The sequence below is a fragment of the Lissotriton vulgaris genome, chromosome 6 (genome assembly GCF_964263255.1).
Source record: "Lissotriton vulgaris chromosome 6, aLisVul1.2, whole genome shotgun sequence".
NCBI lineage: Eukaryota > Metazoa > Chordata > Amphibia > Caudata > Salamandridae > Lissotriton > Lissotriton vulgaris.
In genome coordinates this window covers 1,866,239,074-1,866,257,087 of record NC_141694.1, presented here as the reverse complement: position 1 = coordinate 1,866,257,087, position 18,014 = coordinate 1,866,239,074, and the positions used below count along the sequence as shown (strand labels likewise).

The 18,014-nt window shown below is 41.7% G+C and overlaps 1 protein-coding gene across 4 annotated transcripts in view; it reads right to left on the bottom strand.

Annotated features, from left to right (window-relative positions):
- LOC147709692 (uncharacterized) overlaps nt 1-18,014 on the bottom strand; it is a 156,887-nt gene that overhangs the window by 45,244 nt on the left and 93,629 nt on the right. For all 4 annotated transcript variants that reach the window (XM_086928204.1, XM_086928205.1, XM_086928206.1 and 1 more), the window contains one exon: nt 558-707. In XM_086928204.1, coding sequence (XP_086784330.1) covers nt 558-707 — 150 coding nt within the window. The remainder of the gene's footprint in view (nt 1-557; nt 708-18,014) is intronic.

Here is an 18,014-nt window from a genome sequence, read left to right as displayed (position 1 = left end):
ATACCTTTGTAGCTAGTCAATAGAATGTAATAAATATATAAATACATTTGAAATGTCACTAATTGCATCTTTGCCAGTTGGCCACCAGCGGTAAGGTCCTGAACTGCACGGAACGAGCTGGAGTAGGATTATAATATATGGAAAAGTGCCAAGCAGAGATGCAAGAATGGATCAGCAGTAAGCGTAAATGTTACTTATGTATAGATATAACTTGTCAAAGGTGTGAGTAGCCTGAAAGTGTCTTACTATTACATACCTTTAAAGAAAATTGAGCATGTGTTTTCATCAGGATGCGCTACATTTATAAAGTAGCAAAAAAAATCCCGCAGGGCAAAATGAATATTTTCCTCCAAACAGTTCAAACACAGAGATGAGTTAAGTAAATTGAGTTCCTTTTAAATGAGGCCCCCTTGAGATCTGGATGGGGATGAGGCTTAAATCTTGAACACCTCTCTGTTGTTGAATCTTGAATACCTAGTGTAAGGACTTTGTTATTAGAAGTAGGACAAACAGCCTCTGCAAGTGATTTTAGATAAGAAAAAAGGGCAAACCCGTACCTGACAGGGCTTTGACACACTGCACCCCGCAGCCGAATAAGCAGCACTTCTCATGTGCCTCGCAGTCTTTGTCACTGCTGCACTGCGGTGGGGGGAGATAGCTGCACTTGTTCTCTTTTTCTGGATCAACTGGGCAAAATCCTGGGTTCTCTGTAACACAAATAGAGGCATGTGGAGGATGAAAAAAAAATGTGCCTTTGAACAACTGCAGCAAGTCCAAGAAATATATGAAATTGTATGTGTGTGTGTGTGCGTGTGTGTGTGTGTGTGTGAGTGTGTGTGTGTTTGTGTGTATATATATATATATATATATATATATATATATATATATATATATATATATATATATATATATATATATATATATGTATAGTAAAAGAAATGAGAAGGGACAGGGTAGGAATTCCCTAATCGCATGGCCTCTTGTGGTTGCCCCAGGGTCCCCAAAAACTTATTGGTGGGAGCCATGCTGGAGCAGTGGTGCCAGCCGAAATTTAAAAAAACAAAATGTGCGGGCTCCAACTCTTCTTTTGTAATAGGCTCCTGGATGGGGAAGGTTCCAGGGTCATTACCACATGTAATTTATGTGGGGGGTGCTGGAGCTCCACCCTCCTTAATAAATGTGGGGGTCCTACGCGGCCCCCACGCAGCTCTGGGGACCGCCACCTCCCCAGAGCACTATCAAAATAAATATGCAAGAGGTCTGCCTGCTCCCCAGGAGTTGCCACCTCCCTGGGAAAGTCAAATTAAATGAATGCAGCCCTCCTCACTACCATGGGGACTCCGCAGGATGACATAAATCAATCTAGGGGGTCTGTCACAAATCCCTGGGGACCACCACCTACCCGGGGCAAAGATTTGCAATGGAGGGGGCGCGCCCTTCTCCTCGGTTAGCTTCTTATATGGCTATAGAGAGCGCCACCCCCGAGGGGCGGCTCCTGCAATGTCACTAACTGCCCAGACCCAGGACATAGATGTTTGCTGTTGCCTGGCAAGAGCTTTGACAGGTCTTAACAAGCCATAGCAAACACTCTGATTCCAGCAGGCGAGAGTGGAGAAATGATCTCACTTGCTGAAAGCGGAGCATGTGCCTGTTTCTCTGTCCTCTGTCAAGCTAGCAGGAAAACAGATGAGATGCTTTCAGACACATGGAGCTGAAAGCAATGCTTGGTCCCGCAGGAAGCAGGGAGACGCCAGGTACAAGATGGCCTTGAGACTCCCCTGCTGTCCCAATACAAACTGTGTTACCTGACGGTCACTAATAAGTGAAGTCTCTTGAGAAGTCATCAGTGATGTCCCTCAAGATTTCAGGAGTGATGTCATAAGCGGTGCATTGTGGGGTTTAACTTATAATTAGCTCAGGTAAGTATAACTGCTGAATTCCTATGGTTTTGTAAGAGTGAAATGTGAGTCTAACTATAACGGCCCTGTGAGCTTTGGTCTTTTTAGTGAATTTCTATGGTTTTTATAGTGCTACTTCATAACAATAACATCTCTGTAACCTCTGTGTTTTTCAGTGAATATATATATATATATATATATATATATATATATATATATATATATATATATATATATATATATATATATATATATATATATATCATCATCGTTCATCATTAGTTCTTTATTTCGATTAGCAACAGCAATCATATAAATACAGTAAACACATAAATAAATTCATGATCATAGCATAACAATCAACACATTTACTAAATCATACATAAGCAAAATACACCCTACTAAAAATCTAGATAAATAACAAACTATTTCAATTTTATCTAAAAATTGCAAATATACAAGAGCTGGCACGCGTAATGGACAAATATATTTATGTTGAAGGTCGGCCCATATAGGCCAAATTAAAACAATGTGCAAAGTGTCTAGTGCAGAGGACGCATCACGTGTACAAGAGGGGGGTCTGATGGCTTGTGCCATCCTACTAATAATTGAGGGAACATTTACAGACAAATGTATGTTAAAAACCTTCAGTGCATAATTGCCATATCCAGTTTGAGGTAAAGTTAAATTTTTTCCATAGATTTCACCATAACATAATACGTATACAAATGTTTATGCGGGGAACCTAAGGTTCTAATTCCCTTAGTATGTACCTAAATGCTCTCATAACCCCTGCATATCTGATTTAGAAATCAGCTCTGGATCATTAGAAAGATCAGGTTTACCCAAATCTGTCAGTGTTGTTTTTATATAAATTAACCAAGGTATTGCAGGCTATGTTGCACCTGCAGACAATCTCTCAGAATCAATCTGTTGAATTCCAACTTATTTTTTACCCATATCGAAAGCCATAAAAGTATAGGAACCAAATGTATGTAATCGTCAATAAAGCCTGCACCTATCTCATCATGTACTATTTCTGCAGGTGCATGCTGCGCAATTCATAACAGTTTTCTAAAAAATGTATTTTCCGCCGCTTGAATAATAACTGAAGTTTGCGAGTCCCAAACCACTGCTCCGAAGGATACAGTTGGAACACACTTTACATTATAAAAGTGTATTACTTGTTTTTCACCCCTGAGGCGGAAGCCGGGGACATCTCCTTTCTCTTTGACTATTTAGCGGAAAGCAATACAGCGGGAGTGTGAATTTAAATCTGTATGCATGGTGATTGAATACTGGTGTGTGCAGATGTAACTACGATTGACTCATTTAAAAAATTGTAAATATTTTAACCGATGCGATTTTAAATCGGGAAAAAGACCTCTTTGCCTGACCTGACGAGATTCCTTCATCACAGGGGTCCTGACCTTGCTCGCTCTCCCCCGGCGCAGCCGAGCACAGCGCTCTCGCCGGCTGGGAGAACGCGGAACCGCCATCTTGGGGGGAGGCAGGGTAGCGCTCCAGCTCCTGGACGCCTCCCACCCTCCTCCCACCCTCAGACGGAAATGGATAAGAGCAAGGGGCCATCCCGTCCGCGCAGCGGGCGGGCGCAGCGGGCGCGCCTAAGGCAAGCCCGTCTGCGCCCGTCCACGCCGGACCCGCGCCTAGCGCCAGACCCCCTGCCTCTCGCCCCCCAATAATCACCTGGACCAGTAATCAGCTTATTCATTTAAGACAAGGTGCTTGCAGCCCCGTTACCTGCTGTAATCCCCAATGCCTTGAAACATCTACTTATTCCTGCTCACGGTGTAAATTCCCTATTCCCGCTTTTAAAAAACGGATTCTCCATACTCTGAATGTCATAAAACCCCAGCCCCCTGTTACCTTAAAAGCAGCCTTAATAAACTGTAGATCCCTACCTGCTCATGCCTCTGATATTTGGCTGTCGCTGGACATTCACAAATGGGACATATTATTTCTTAATGAAACTTGGCTCAAAGACTCGTCCAAACCGGACATACACCTGGCCATTCGCCCTGGTTATCGACTACTAGGCATTAATCGAGACAACTCCAAATCTGGAGGGGGCCTCGCCGTAATCGTGAAATCCCACCTGATCCTGAATATTACAAAAATACCTAACCTTGGGCTTATTGAAGCCATGCACCTCACGATTATGGATTCCGCCATCACTATCTTTGCCGGCATCCTGGTCTACAACCCCCCCACGGCCACCTCCTCTTCTCTCAACTCCTTGTTGCACTCAATCGCGGACTTCTCACTTAAACACTCCAACTTTACAGTGCTTGGAGACTTCAATCTTCATATCGATAATCCCTCTTGTGCACAAGCTTCCTCTCTTCTCGAAACCTTACAAGGACTTTCCCTGTCCCAATTAGTTAAAGGCCCCACTCACAAAGCAGGTCACACGCTTGATCTTATTTTTACGAATCATCCCGGTATATCTTCCCTTCCTCCCCTACCCCTCACCTGGTCAGACCATTTCCTTCTCCCCATTGTAATTACTATTCCTTCCCCGCCCCTTCCCTCCTCCCTCAACAGAGATAGTGGTCACAAATGGACCAAAGTCACGTGTGAGTCCATCGACTCTTGTTTTCATTATCAATTCAATCTGATGGAAGATCTTAATAAGGAAACAGTCAGATATAACTCTGCTCTTACTTCTGCTCTAGATACCATTGCCCCTCTAGCTCCTCTGACTTCCTCCAGATCTCGCCCTTCCGCCCCCTGGTTCTCCCCCACGCTACGTGAGGAAAAGAGTAGGTGCAAACAGTTGGAACGCAAATGGCGCCAGGCCTATGACCCCATTACCAAACTGCCCTACAAAACGGCCCTGAACAAGTTCCAAAAACTCAAACGTGCCACGATGAGAGCTCATTTCTCAAAACTCATTCTACTGGCGGAGAACTCCTCTAAAACTCTCTTCACAATTGTGAAAGATTTTGTGAATCATCCTGCCTTGAAAACCAGTGCGTCCCCACTCAAGGTCTTTGCAATGGACTATCTGATTTTTTTCAGGAGAAAATCATTAAACCATCTTCCTCCTTTGACTCCGTCTCACCTAGTCCTCAGTCAGATGTTTCACATCTCCAACATTGCTCCTTTAATTCTTTCAGTGAGCTGATGCCAGATTCAGCGTTGACACTTTTATATAAGGTCAAGTCAGGCTCGCCACTAGACCCAGTCCCTGCCAAAGTGATGGGTAATCTCGCCCCTGTTTTAATCAACCCTCTCCTTTCCATCTGGAACTCTTCCTTGACTCGTGGTCAATTTCCTTCAGTCTGGAAACAGGCTAGGTTGCTTCCCATCCTGAAGAAACCAGATGCGGACCCTTCCCAATTCAGCAACTATCGACCCATATCGCTTTTGCCTAAACCTGCCAAAGTGCTGGAGAAAGTAGTTCAGAAACAACTGGCCCAGTATTTAGAAACAAATCAGTTGCTGCACGATTCTCAGTCTGGTTTTAGAACCGGCTACAGCACCGAGACTGCGCTGCTGGAAGTATCCGAGACTATTCAGGAATCAGTGGACAGGGGCGAGGAGACCATGCTGGTCCTCCTCGACCTGTCCGCTGCATTCGACACTGTGTCACATGACATACTTGTGACTCGTTTACAACAGTTGGGGATTGGTGGCACAGCCCTGGCATGGATTAAATCCTTTCTTTCCGGACGGTCCCAAAGGGTATTGCTGCACCCATTCGAATCAGAGGATAAACCCCTTATGTGCGGTGTGCCTCAGGGCTCCGCCTTAAGCCCTCTATTGTTTAACGCATACTTGGGCCCGCTTGCCAGGGTAGTTGAGTCGTGGGGGGTCAGGGTGGTCTCATATGCTGATGATACTCAGCTTGTTTTTTCATTCAGAGACCACTCAGACTCCCACTTCTCCAACTTTCGAAACTGCCTTGGCAATATCTGCGCTCTGATGGCTGCTAATCATCTGGCCCTAAATACGGATAAAACGGAGGTACTTTTTTTTAGCCAGAGATCTGCTCCCCTTGCCACCTTGTGGTGGCCTACTGTCCTGAATCCCACGCCCAATCCAGTGCAGTCAGCCCGCAACCTTGGCTTCCTATTTGATAACACCTTGTCTTGCAAAGCGCAGGTCAACAAAGTCACTGCGGCCTGTTTCTATAAGCTGCGTATGATCAGGAAGATTTTTCCCTATCTCCCCCAGACATCCCGCAAAACGGTTGTCCAGGCACTCATTACGGCACATCTTGATTATGCCAACAGCCTATATGCCGGCGCCCCCCATTATCTTATAGACCGATTGCAAATCGTTCAGAACGCGGCAGCAAGGCTTATTGGAAACATCCCTACCCGCAACTCGGTCAGAGCTTATCGGGATGAGCTACATTGGCTTCCCATCGCCCGACGTATTGAGTTCAAAATCCTGATCCTTGCTTTTCGGGCTATTCATGGAATTGGCCCGGCCTATCTGAGCAAAAGACTCAATATATCATCTTCAGTAAGACATCTGAGATAAAACAGCCTTCGCTTACTGATTGTTCCCAGATTTAGGCTTACCCGAAGTGGCGGCAGAACGTTCACCGTTACAGCAGCCAAGCACTGGAATAGCCTATCTCTGGACCTCAGGTTCATTGAGTCAGAGCAAATCTTCCGACGCAAACTAAAAACCTGGCTGTTCACCAAATGCTGATTAGGTGTGCCTCCGCAGCCCATGGTTTTTGGATGGTTTTGAACCAGGCAACCCTCTCTAGTGATTAACCTGTGCTCTCAGCGCCGGGACACCCCCGCTGGGGGTAGCCGCGCGCTTTATAAGCTTCTTAAATAAATAAATAAATATTACAGATTTTACTTGGCTATAGCGTATATGCCTAGAGAAGGTATCAAAACTGGAAGAGACCCAATTAAAAGATTGGGTGTGTGCTTTCAAAAAGGGATCTCAGGACAATTATTCCTCCAGTAAGATGCTTAATTAGGAAAATGTATCCGCCTTTCCCATGACATGATCCCTTATTGCTTAGGTTTAAGTTTAATTATTTCTAGGTTCCATTATCATAGTATATGATTTATAATAATGATCTTTAGGCCCAGACTTTCCCTAAAATCGGCAAAAGTGAAAATAAAAGTTGTAGGCCAATACTTGTGCAAGGAGATAAGAACATAATCATCCGCTTATTTATTTATTTATTTATTTATTTAGTGTATTTTGATATCGCGCACAGATACCCCAACAGGGTGTCCCGGCGCTCTTGTGTGATCACATGCTGGCTGAGGTGTTATTAAGTGGAGAAATGATCAAGAAAACAGATGGGTTTTTAGGGCTCTCCGGAAAGGCTGTTCATCCTGAATCAACCGAATGGCATTTGGTAGCTTGTTCCAGAGGGCCGAGGTCAATACTTGGAAAGTTTTCCCGCCTGAACGAGTTTTCCTAAATCTGGGAACCGTGAGGAGGTTTTTTGAGGAGGAACTGAGGGTCCTAATGTTGTTATAGGGAGTCAAACAGGTGGATAGATAAGCAGAGCCCTTGCCTCTTAAGGCTCGGTGAGCCAGAACCAAAGCCTTAAATTCTGCCCTTTTCTGTATCGGCAGCCAATGAAGTCTACGACGATGGGGCAAAATGTGCTCGCGTAAGGGGATACCACTAACCAGTCGGACTGCAGCATTCTGGACTGTCTGGAGGCGATGACAGAGCCCCACACACAGGCCAGTATACAGGCCGTTAGCGTAGTCCAGGTGCGAAGTAATCAACGCCTGGACTACAGTCTTCCTGGTGTTGGTAGGCAAGAAGTGGATAAACTTTTTTACCATTCTGATCTTGGCGAAGCATGCAGCGGAGACTGTGTGGACTTGATGGTGGAGTGTGAGGTTGGAATCCCATCTAACCCCTAGATTTTTCACATAGTCTTTGGGCAGAGGGGGAGCACTCAAATCAAGGGGCCACCAGATGTTGGGGTCAAGGGGAGAAGGCTGGTGGAAGAAAAGTACCTCAGTTTTTCCTGCGTTTAGCCTTAAAAAATTGTTGTCCATCCACGGGGCAATTGTGCGGAGGCAATTTTTTAGGGGATCAAAGGTTGTGGGGGTGATACTGTTAAATGAAAACAAAAGTTGGATATCATCGGCGTAAGAGGTGGCCCTTATTCCTGTTTGGGCGATGATATCAAAAAGGGGTGAAAAATAAGCATTAAATAGAAGTGGGCTCAGCGAGGAGCCTTGAGGGACTCACCACCGAAGCGGACGACTATCTGAGGTGAATGGGGGAGTGAACACAGCCTGCGTACGGTTGGACAGAAAAGATGTGATCCATTTTAAGGCTGTGCCCTGGATACCCTTAGATTGGAGGTCTAGGAGGAGGGGGTGGGAGACGGTGTTGAATGCTGATGACAGATCCAGCAGCACCAACACCGCTCTTGATCCCTCATCCATCCGCCATCGTACTGCATCAGACATCTCGATTAGTGCAGACTCAGTGCTGTATCCTGGCCTAAAGCCGTGCTGAGAATCATGGTAGGCACCTGATGTTTCTAAGAAACCCGCTAATTGTTGTTGAGCGAGTCTTTCGAGCACTTTAGCGGGGGCTGGTAAAAGAGAGATTGGTCTGTAGTTGGAGGGTTCACTAGGGTCGGCGTTAGCTTTCTTGATTATGGGGACTAGTCGCGCATGCTTCCAGGAATCAGGGAATACTCCTGCCTGAAGCGAGTCATTCCAGATTCCATTCAAGGTTTGATTGAGGATGGGAGCTAGGGACTTGTATTGCTTAGCAGGCCAGGGGTCAAGGGGAGAGCCAGATTTGCTTTTTAGAAGTTCCATAAGAGATTGATCCAGAGTAATCTCTTTAAAATCGGAGAACGTAAACCTAAGACCTGGGATAGGAGAGGTGGTGGAACTAATGTTTACGTGGGTGTTATTGGGAAAGGAATCATAAATGGTAGCTATTTTATTCTCAAAAAAATCAGAAAGGCTATCGCAGAGGATCTGCGACACCATTGGAGGGTGTTTTAAAGCCAAGGGATCCGTAAAAGATCTGACTATGTCAAATATTTCCCTGGATGAGCCCTGTGAACGATTAATTTTTCCTTCAAGAAAAATTCTTTTATGTTCAATGATCTTTTTCCTATAATTTTTTAAGGCAGACTTATAAATAGATTTACGATTGGGTGAATAGGTTATTCTCCAACGTCTCCCAAGATGTTTACATTCTGATTTGAGAATTCGGAGGTCATTAGAATACCATGGGGCCGATGGAGTGGAGCGATAGGTTTTGATGGGCCTGGTAGGGGCCAGAAGGTTGATTATAGTAGAGATCCGATCGTTAAAGTTGGTCAAGCGAGTATCTAGATCAGAACTTGTATCTAACAGGTCAGTAGGTTGGAGGAGAGGAGCAAGGCTGTCAGGGGAGATCTTACTCCAATTTCTGCTCTGTAGTTTGACCGGACAGATGGGGCGATCTTTGCGATGGCAGGAGAACAAAAAAGGGACAAGAAGGTGATCCCACCATGTTACTGGAACAGGATCACTGATAGTCAGACCGTCCAGGTTGGTGCAGATCAGATCGAGGGTGTGGCCTGCTTTATGTGTAGGGCAACTAATAAGTTGATTTAGTCCTCCATCTGCTAGAGTGGACACAAAATAAAGGGAGGTAGAGTCCTCGGTATTGTCAACATGGAGATTAAAGTCCCCAAGGAGGGTGAAATTGGCGTATCGCAGTGTGGCTTGTAGGACGTAGTCTAGGAAAGCAGGGAGATGAGATGTTTTAGAGTTGGGGGGACGGTAAACCAGAAGGCCAGAAAAGGTGAAATTGGGCGTGGTTTTAATACAAAAAGGAAGTGCTTCAATGACTTCCAATTGATTATAAGGGAAAGAGGAGACAGTCCAGTGGGATCTGTATATAATAGCAACACCACCCCCAGGATGTAGGCTTTGTCTGTTAGCACACACTATGCTGTAAATAAATAAATAAATATGTATATATATATATATATATATATATATATATATATATATATATATATATATATATATATATATATATATATATTACCTACTGGCGGTCGCCAGTAGGTAGTTATAGTTAGGATTGTTTTCCATAGGAAATCCTCAACATTCTATTTGGAATAACTTTGGCCCTGGTTGAAGAATCTTAGCGAATTTCTCAAAGAAGATGGCTCGGTCCGTTGCGCTCCTTCCCTGAAAGTTTGGGGGGGTATTGGTCAAGTGGGGGCTGAGATATAAGGGGGGTCCCAAAACGTGTTTTCTGCATGTTATTTTCCATAGGACCTTTAGACTCGGCTACAGGTCGAACGGCTGAATGGATTTATAAGAAATTTGGCAAAACTGTAGAGTCCGGTTCGCAGATTACGCTTTTTTTGGAATGGTGTAAATCTGTTCAGTAGTTGTTGAGAAAATTAAAGTTAAAGTCAATTATATATCTATAGGCGCGCACGCGTGCGCGCACTCAAGCGGCTGCGCGTGAGCGGAATTTTTTTTGCTGCGTGACGTCTGTTAACGTTCGATTCGAAGGAAATCAGGAAGTTTTGTCCGCCATTTTGTCACTGCGAGTAAATATATTGTTCATTTCAAAGCGTGGAAACATGGAAAGGGGAGAAGGTAGAGATTGTCTTGCTGCGTAGGTTTTCTCGGGGTGTGCAGTAAGGCCCTTAAACGCGAAAAGACATAATTTTTTTCCGAAAAAAAATACGGGGTGCGCGCACCCGGTCGCGCACACCTATTTACAAGAGTGTGAAAATGGAGATAAATCAGAAGTTTGAGTGCTTAGATATAAGGTGGCTCTGAAAAGAGCCCTTGTGTTAATTGAGTGTTTTCTGCATTTATAAGTAAGTACCGATGCAGAGCCTGATGTTGCAGAGGAAGATTCTGTTTCCTTCATTCGTGAAATGAACACCGTCTCTCCTATAGACGTCTTGCATGTGGTATCGCAAGTTGTTGTGGTAAATAGAACCCATGCTATAATCTCTGAGGAACGCAGAAACAGATTTATTTACATGTCTCCTTGCTTTCTCAAATTGTGCACAATGTTGATTGGACCAATTCCATTTCTGTCTTTGGCATATATTGGAATATACCAAGGCAGATCGAGGAAAAAGTGTCATCAATTGTCGAAAGGTGTCTTTTAGAAGCATTTCCAGACCTACCCCAGTGATTGTGCCTAGATCGTTCCCACCACAGTGCACAATTATAAGGTCTGGTTCTGGGAGATGCATAAAAGTTTTCACCAATGGAATCAATTGGTGACATTTCAATTCTCTTTTGGCAATCCATGTTATGTGTACATTTGGTAAGCCGAGGTTGCAAATTCGTCTGCTTACTGCATATTTTTCACTCCAGTGAATATAACTGTGTCCTATTAGCCAGACCTTCATTTTCAAGGGATTTGTAGTCGTCCTCCGATCGGTTCTGGAAGTGGAATGGTAGTTAGAAGTTGAAATTCTAAATAAAGAAAAAGGAAGAGGCTGGGTGTGGTTAAAAAGATAAAAATGATTGGTTGATTGTAATAAGTGGAGATTGAAGAGTACGTTGCATGTTAATGTTTATGTTAAACGAAAAGTACTATTGGGTGTGAAAAAAAAAGACATGTAACAGAGTTGTGGATTGGCAGGTGTTTCAGGAGGGAAAACAGTGTTCTTAGTTTGCTGTAGAACGTTGAGACATGAACTTTTGACCTCTGCCTTCAGCAAGGTGCAGAATGAGGTGTAACCATGGAAACAGCTGGAGATGGCAGTTGGTGATGGGTTCACTCTTTGGTGCCTCTGCATCTGACTCTGTTCTGTGGTGGCAGGCGGAGAACTGTTTGTTATTGTGGAGATGAAAGGGTGATAAGGAGAGAAATACGGCATAGCGTCTGGCCTGTAGAAGCGTGGGAGCAGTGATTAACTCTGAGTGAAGCGGAACTGTGGCGGTGTTTGGTAACAGTAAAACATTTTTTTTAACAGAGGTACAACTGTCTGTACGGTGCGCGACCTACTAAGAAAGAGTTCACGGGCCGTAATTGGCTTGCAGGTTCTAGTATCAGTAAGTAAGGTCGAGAAAAGAAAACATTCAGGACTTTATTTATGAAGGCCTTGCGCCACCGGTGCGTCACTTTTTCCCATTTTAAAAAATGAGGCACCGGCGGCGGAAGGTCTTCATAAATAAGGTCCACAGTGACTACAATTAAGGTTATGTGGACCCATGAATAGTTTTTCAATATGAAATCATTTCAGTTGAAATTATGGATTAAAAGAGAAACCGTGAATATTTGAAATGTTTATTTAGAAATGTACTGTTTTAAAGGCAAATCATTATGTAATATGAGTACAGAAATTGCAGAAAACACAGTAATTGGTATTGTCAGTAGTACATGGAATACAAACGCTATAGTTGAAGAAAAATGAATATAGTTGGAAAAAAACATTGTACACTCTTATAAGGAAGTATATCATATTTTAATAAATGGAAGAAGGTCTCTGGTCTTTCAGTTAGGGAACGATATATGAAAATGCAAGTGGTTATACATCATTACTTTATGAATCAGCTGTCTACATGCGAAGCACTATCAAGTTTGTGTTATGTCAGTGTGTGAGGGGAAAAAAAGGCGCCAAAAGCGATAAAATGGTGAGAGGTGCATGTATGTAATCTGTTGGATGCTGCGCAAATCACTATTGAGGAGAACTACTGTATTGAGATATCTTTTGAAGGTTGCAGTATTGCATTTGAAATACAGCACAAGTAATAATGGAAATATTGTTGAAAGAACATATTTTTCTGTAAAGTATTTTAAAAACATAATTTTATAGGAAATTAAAGGAGTAGAGGCATGTGAGGCGGAAATAAGCAGTTGAGATGCGAAATGGCGTTTACAGTTATAAAAAACTCGTTTAAAATTTACACATTAATTAGGGCACATGTAGCATATATTAGCGAGTTTTGCATCGAGTACTTTTGAAATAACCTTAGATAAGATATTCAATAGAATTGTTGAGATTAGACTGTAAAAAAATAAAGTTGAAAATCGAGTAGCTGAAGAAACAAATGTAGTCCACATAAAAGACCAAAATTTAACCAGCACGAAATCATAATGTCCACTGTTAGTAAAGGCAATAGGTCTGTTCTTCAAAAGAAAATATGGAAAAGAACGTGAAGAATATAGGGAAGCAAAAGGAAATGAGGACGTCAATGGCTTGTATAAGAGTTATTGAAGCATTGTTTAGGCAAAATAGGTAGCTTCTGCTTCTAACAGGAAATCACTTTTATCATTTGAAAGTATGTCAGCTATCCAATGGAAAAGAGTAAAGCAGTACTCATGATCTGTTAAAATTGGAGCCTCTTTTATTATCAGAGGGCAGCTCGGTGGGTTTTCGATGTAGTTCTCTGTTAGGAAAGAGTTAACCGTCCTTTGTGTAGGCAAAATAGGCAGCAAGTGCTTCTAACAAGAAATCACTGTTATTATCTGAAAACATGTCAGCCATCCAATTGAGAAGAGGAAAGGAGCACTCATGATCTTTCATTATTGGAGCGTCTTTTACCATCATAGGGCAGCTCGGTGGGTTTTCGATGTAGCTCTCTGTTAGGAAATCTTGCGCCGCTGCGAATATATTCCAATGACCCAGAACTCCTTGTATCGCTGCAAAGGCCATAAACCCTCCGTTGTAACAAAGCTGTTCATGATCAAGTAACAGATTCATGAGGTGATTGTAATTCGCTTCAGGAGGTACCAAATTGCAGAGACATAAATCCAGGGCCCACGTGAAATCACAGCTCAGGCAATGAAATACAGGCTGCACACAGGTGAAATACGAATATCGAAATGATAATCGATATGAAGTATTCAAAGTTGAGAGTGCTAAGGTGCCGTAGTACAGAAGCATTCTCTGTCGAAATAGTTCTAAGTGGTCCGGCTCGTTTGCGAAGGCAGGAGGGACATCCATTTTGAATTTCCCAAGATGGTAAAGGAAACGGCGCAGCACTGCCGGTTGTATAGCAACTCCACAGAATTAGGTCGCCGGCTATGCAGTGGAGAGGAGCAGAATGACTTGATAAATTTTCTAGGAGTCTAGTCACTTACATATTGCTTAGTAGTTATCAAAAAAGTAGCCTGTCTTGAAGTGGAGGATGCGTTAAAAAATAAGAGAGTCATTTGAGCAAGTTGTAAAGCAAGGTCAATTTTTTTTTACATCAATGCTGTTTTCTGTGAATGTTAGCTAAGTGAAAGATATGTGTGTGAGCAGATGCTGCGTTAAGTTTTAAATGTGACAATGGAGCTCTTGTTCATGTCTTCCGATTCAAGGTCGGTATTCGCTGCCAAATGCAAATATCAAGATACGCATGCGTGGGGTAGATAGTCTGCATTCTTAAAGGAAAGCAAATGGAGGGTTATTTTTACCGCGTTAGCATTGTCGTTTAAAAAGTTACAGTGATTTTCATTATATGTTAAAAAAGTGTCACTGATGAAGACTGAAAATAAATCCTTATAAATAACAGGGACTGGTGTATTTTAGAAAAGGTGTGTAACATTACATGAATTGTAAAAAAAAAAAATGTAATTGAAAGTGTATGGTTTGAAAATGAAATGTAGAGGTTTATAGTTCACGTTTTGAAAGCGGTTCTAGAGGGTCAGATGCATGATAGATTTATAAAAAATAGAACATGTTTTTCAATAGTATTATGGAAAAAATATGTGCCTTTATGTACTATTTAGATTATCTGCCTGTTGCCTATTCTTTGAGTTTTAGTAATCCTGTGTCTTATAAGTTTTCCAGGGGCGGTTTGAGGTTCATGGTGGGCTTGGGCAGGGAGGGTAGGTTGGGGGTTTGTAATAGGGGGTCCGGGTGAGGTGGAGTGCGGAGTTTAGTGAAGAGTGAGGGGGGCGGGGGTTAGGGTGTTTGGTAATGGAGCATAGTCAGAGGACGCCACATTTCTGTTATGGGGTGCCACGGAAATATGTATCCATTCTCAGAGGTTTATTATATTAAGGATATATATTAACATGGTGGCTCTTGTGGTTTTGTGGTTCTGTGCATGTGTATAATGCTGGCCCTGTAGTTTTTGTCTATGGACCTCATTACAACACAGGGGAGCCACGTTGCACAGTTGGAGATCAGAGACTTAGGAAATAAAACTTTATAATTGTAAGGGCTCTAAGCGATACAAATCGCCCGTTCTCGGTGTAATAAATATCACCGTTATTGGTGGTATTTTCTACGGTGTTAGTGCTCGAAGGAGAATAGTAACATATATGTGAAAGAAAATTATGTAACAGGCTCAGCATTTCACATTATCGCGTGAAAACAAAAGTTGTTCTCACATAGCAATAAGTCTCTTATAATTAAGGGACGGAGTGTATATAGTGCTATTTACTACACTGCTATGTGAACGATGTCGAATGTTTCATAAGAGGAGGCTTTAAAAGTTTTTCGATAAACTGGTTTTCCAGGGAAGTGGGTAGAGTGTTCCGTGTAAATTGCAGAATAGAAACTAGTAAGAATCAATTGGAAGTGTTGTTCTAAAGTCACATGACTTCACATGCGTGTGTCGCTGCCTCTACGCGATAGGTGGGTGCGCGCACCCGATCGCGCACTAAAAGAAAGCGGCGAGAAAATATCAGCTAATATGCTCTTGGAGCTCGTTTTGGTACACAGAGTTAGTTCTGAAAAGAACTGTTTTTTTTTTTGGGGGGGGGAAACAAGTGTTATGATGCTTTTGATTTCTTAAAGTTGCTACGACATTTTTCAGTATGTCATACTATCCAAATAAAGTGAAGAAATTTAACTTTTCTTGGAGCATTTATGACTCTCAATTTTGTGTTTAATTAGAATAAAGCTTTGCTCTCCGTATACAAGAAGTTTTCCACAGTTCTTGCATTTCATGTGCACGTTCGCCAGATATGGTTTCAAGTCTATGTCAGCACTCAATGGAGATACAGGTCGTTCTGCAGAAGATGTGCTGGTCACTTCTGATGGTAATAGCGTGGCCTCCGTTTTTCTAGTCAAAGGTGGTCGCTCATTTCCTTCAGATTCGGAAGATGAATGCGGAACGGTAGCCATTGCAGCAAAGTCTTCGGAAAGATGTTCGACGTTGTTCTCTATTGAGAGTAGAAAAGAAAGTGATGGAAGTGGGTGGAGTGCTGCGTGTAAATTCCAGAATAGAAACTACCAACAACCAATTGCAAGTGTTGTTTTCAAGTCACATGACTTTACATGCGCTTCTCAGGACGTGTAGGCGGTGACACTATCTAGTTATGAACGTGATTTGGAAGTAGCGATGTTCTTTAGTGAAGTTTAAAAACGTGAAAAGAAGTGAATTCAAACACATACGGATTTCACATATTTTTAGAGCTCGATTTAAGTATACAATTATTAAATTATAAAACCTTTTAAATTTTTTAAAAAAAATATTAAGGTGTGTACAATCAGTCACGCACGAACGATTAAAAAAAATTCGGCTCCATTTAATTAAAAGGTTTGTATGACAAAAAAAAAGCCTAGGTTCAGTGTCTTAACGTACTATAAGTTCTTTCATTGGCCTATGAAGAAATTCATTAGGTTTAAATTGGAAAGCTTTCATGAAATAAATAGGTGGGTGCGTGCACTCAGTTGTGCACGTAAGATTGGTATGTCGATATTTATTTCAGGTATATCTTTCATACTTAGGAACTAGCATTCAAAAAACCTATGAAATTCACTGAAAAAACCATAGGTTTTACACACGTTATAGTTAGGAAATAGCATTTCAAAAACCTATGAAATTCACTGAAAAAACCCTAGGTTTTACACACGTTATAGTTAGGAAGTAGCATTTAAAAAACCTATGGAATTCACTGGAAAAACCATAGGTTTGACACATGTTATAGTTAGCTGGACATTTTACTCATATAAAACCAATGAAATTCCCCGTTATAGTTACTTCAGCTAACTATAACTCGCGCGCCCGCAATGCACTGCGAATGACTTCACATATTACATCACTCATGACATGGTCAGTGACATCACTCATGACATCACTAATGACATCTCAAATGACATCACTGATGACATCATCCTTGTGGAAGAGTGGCAGACCTTCACTCACCCTAATATAACTTTTATTACAGACACTCAAAAAGTAGAAAATAACAATTTCAATACAATAGCCATACCAATGCCACTTAAAACACACCTATTTAGTAATTCGAAGATCTATATACACAACCACTTATTCATCAACAGATATATACAGTCAATCATATATTATATACAGTCACTCATATATGTATTCAGTCATCATATGTTCTTATACACTGATACATCCTGATCATCCTGTTACACACCGACACTCAACCATAGAGTTATTCACACATAAGTTATATGTACTAGTTTAAAACATATGTACTTACTCAGAAATACACTATTAAAACAGTTATTCATTCACTTAGACAGTTATATATATACTCATACAGAAAAAAAACAAATAATAACCTATATGCCTTTTACCACACAAACTCACTCACCCATACAGTCTAGCATATATGCTGCCTACAACACATACAAACAGTAAGTCACTCATTCATGCATCTATGCACTACATAAGATCTCCCAACGAAGCATATTGACACTTAGACACTCAGACACTCCAACTAATAATCAAACAAATAATAACCTATATAGACATTATGTATCACTCATATAGCTACTCACCAACACATGCAGCCACTTACATAGAAACTGAGAGACAGATACAGATATGTATATATTTAAACATTACTCATTAGCCCATGTACTCATCAAGATATACTTAATCAGTCAGTAATACAATCTATTTTTCACCTAAAAAGCAGCTATTTATACACTTACATGCTCAATTCTTCTTCCATTAACCTTCAGATATACATATATAAAACATATTTAATTTTCAGAACTAACCCATTCACTGGATGATGTCATCAGTGATGTCATGAGTGATGTCACTGACCATGTCATGAGTGATGTAATATGTGAAGTCATCAGCAGTGCATTGCGGGCGCGCGAGTTATAGTTAGCTGAAGTAACTATAACGGGGAATTTCATTGGTTTTATATGAGTAAAATGTCCGGCTAACTATAACATGTGTCAAACCTATGGTTTTTCCAGTGAATTTCATAGGTTTTTTAAATGCT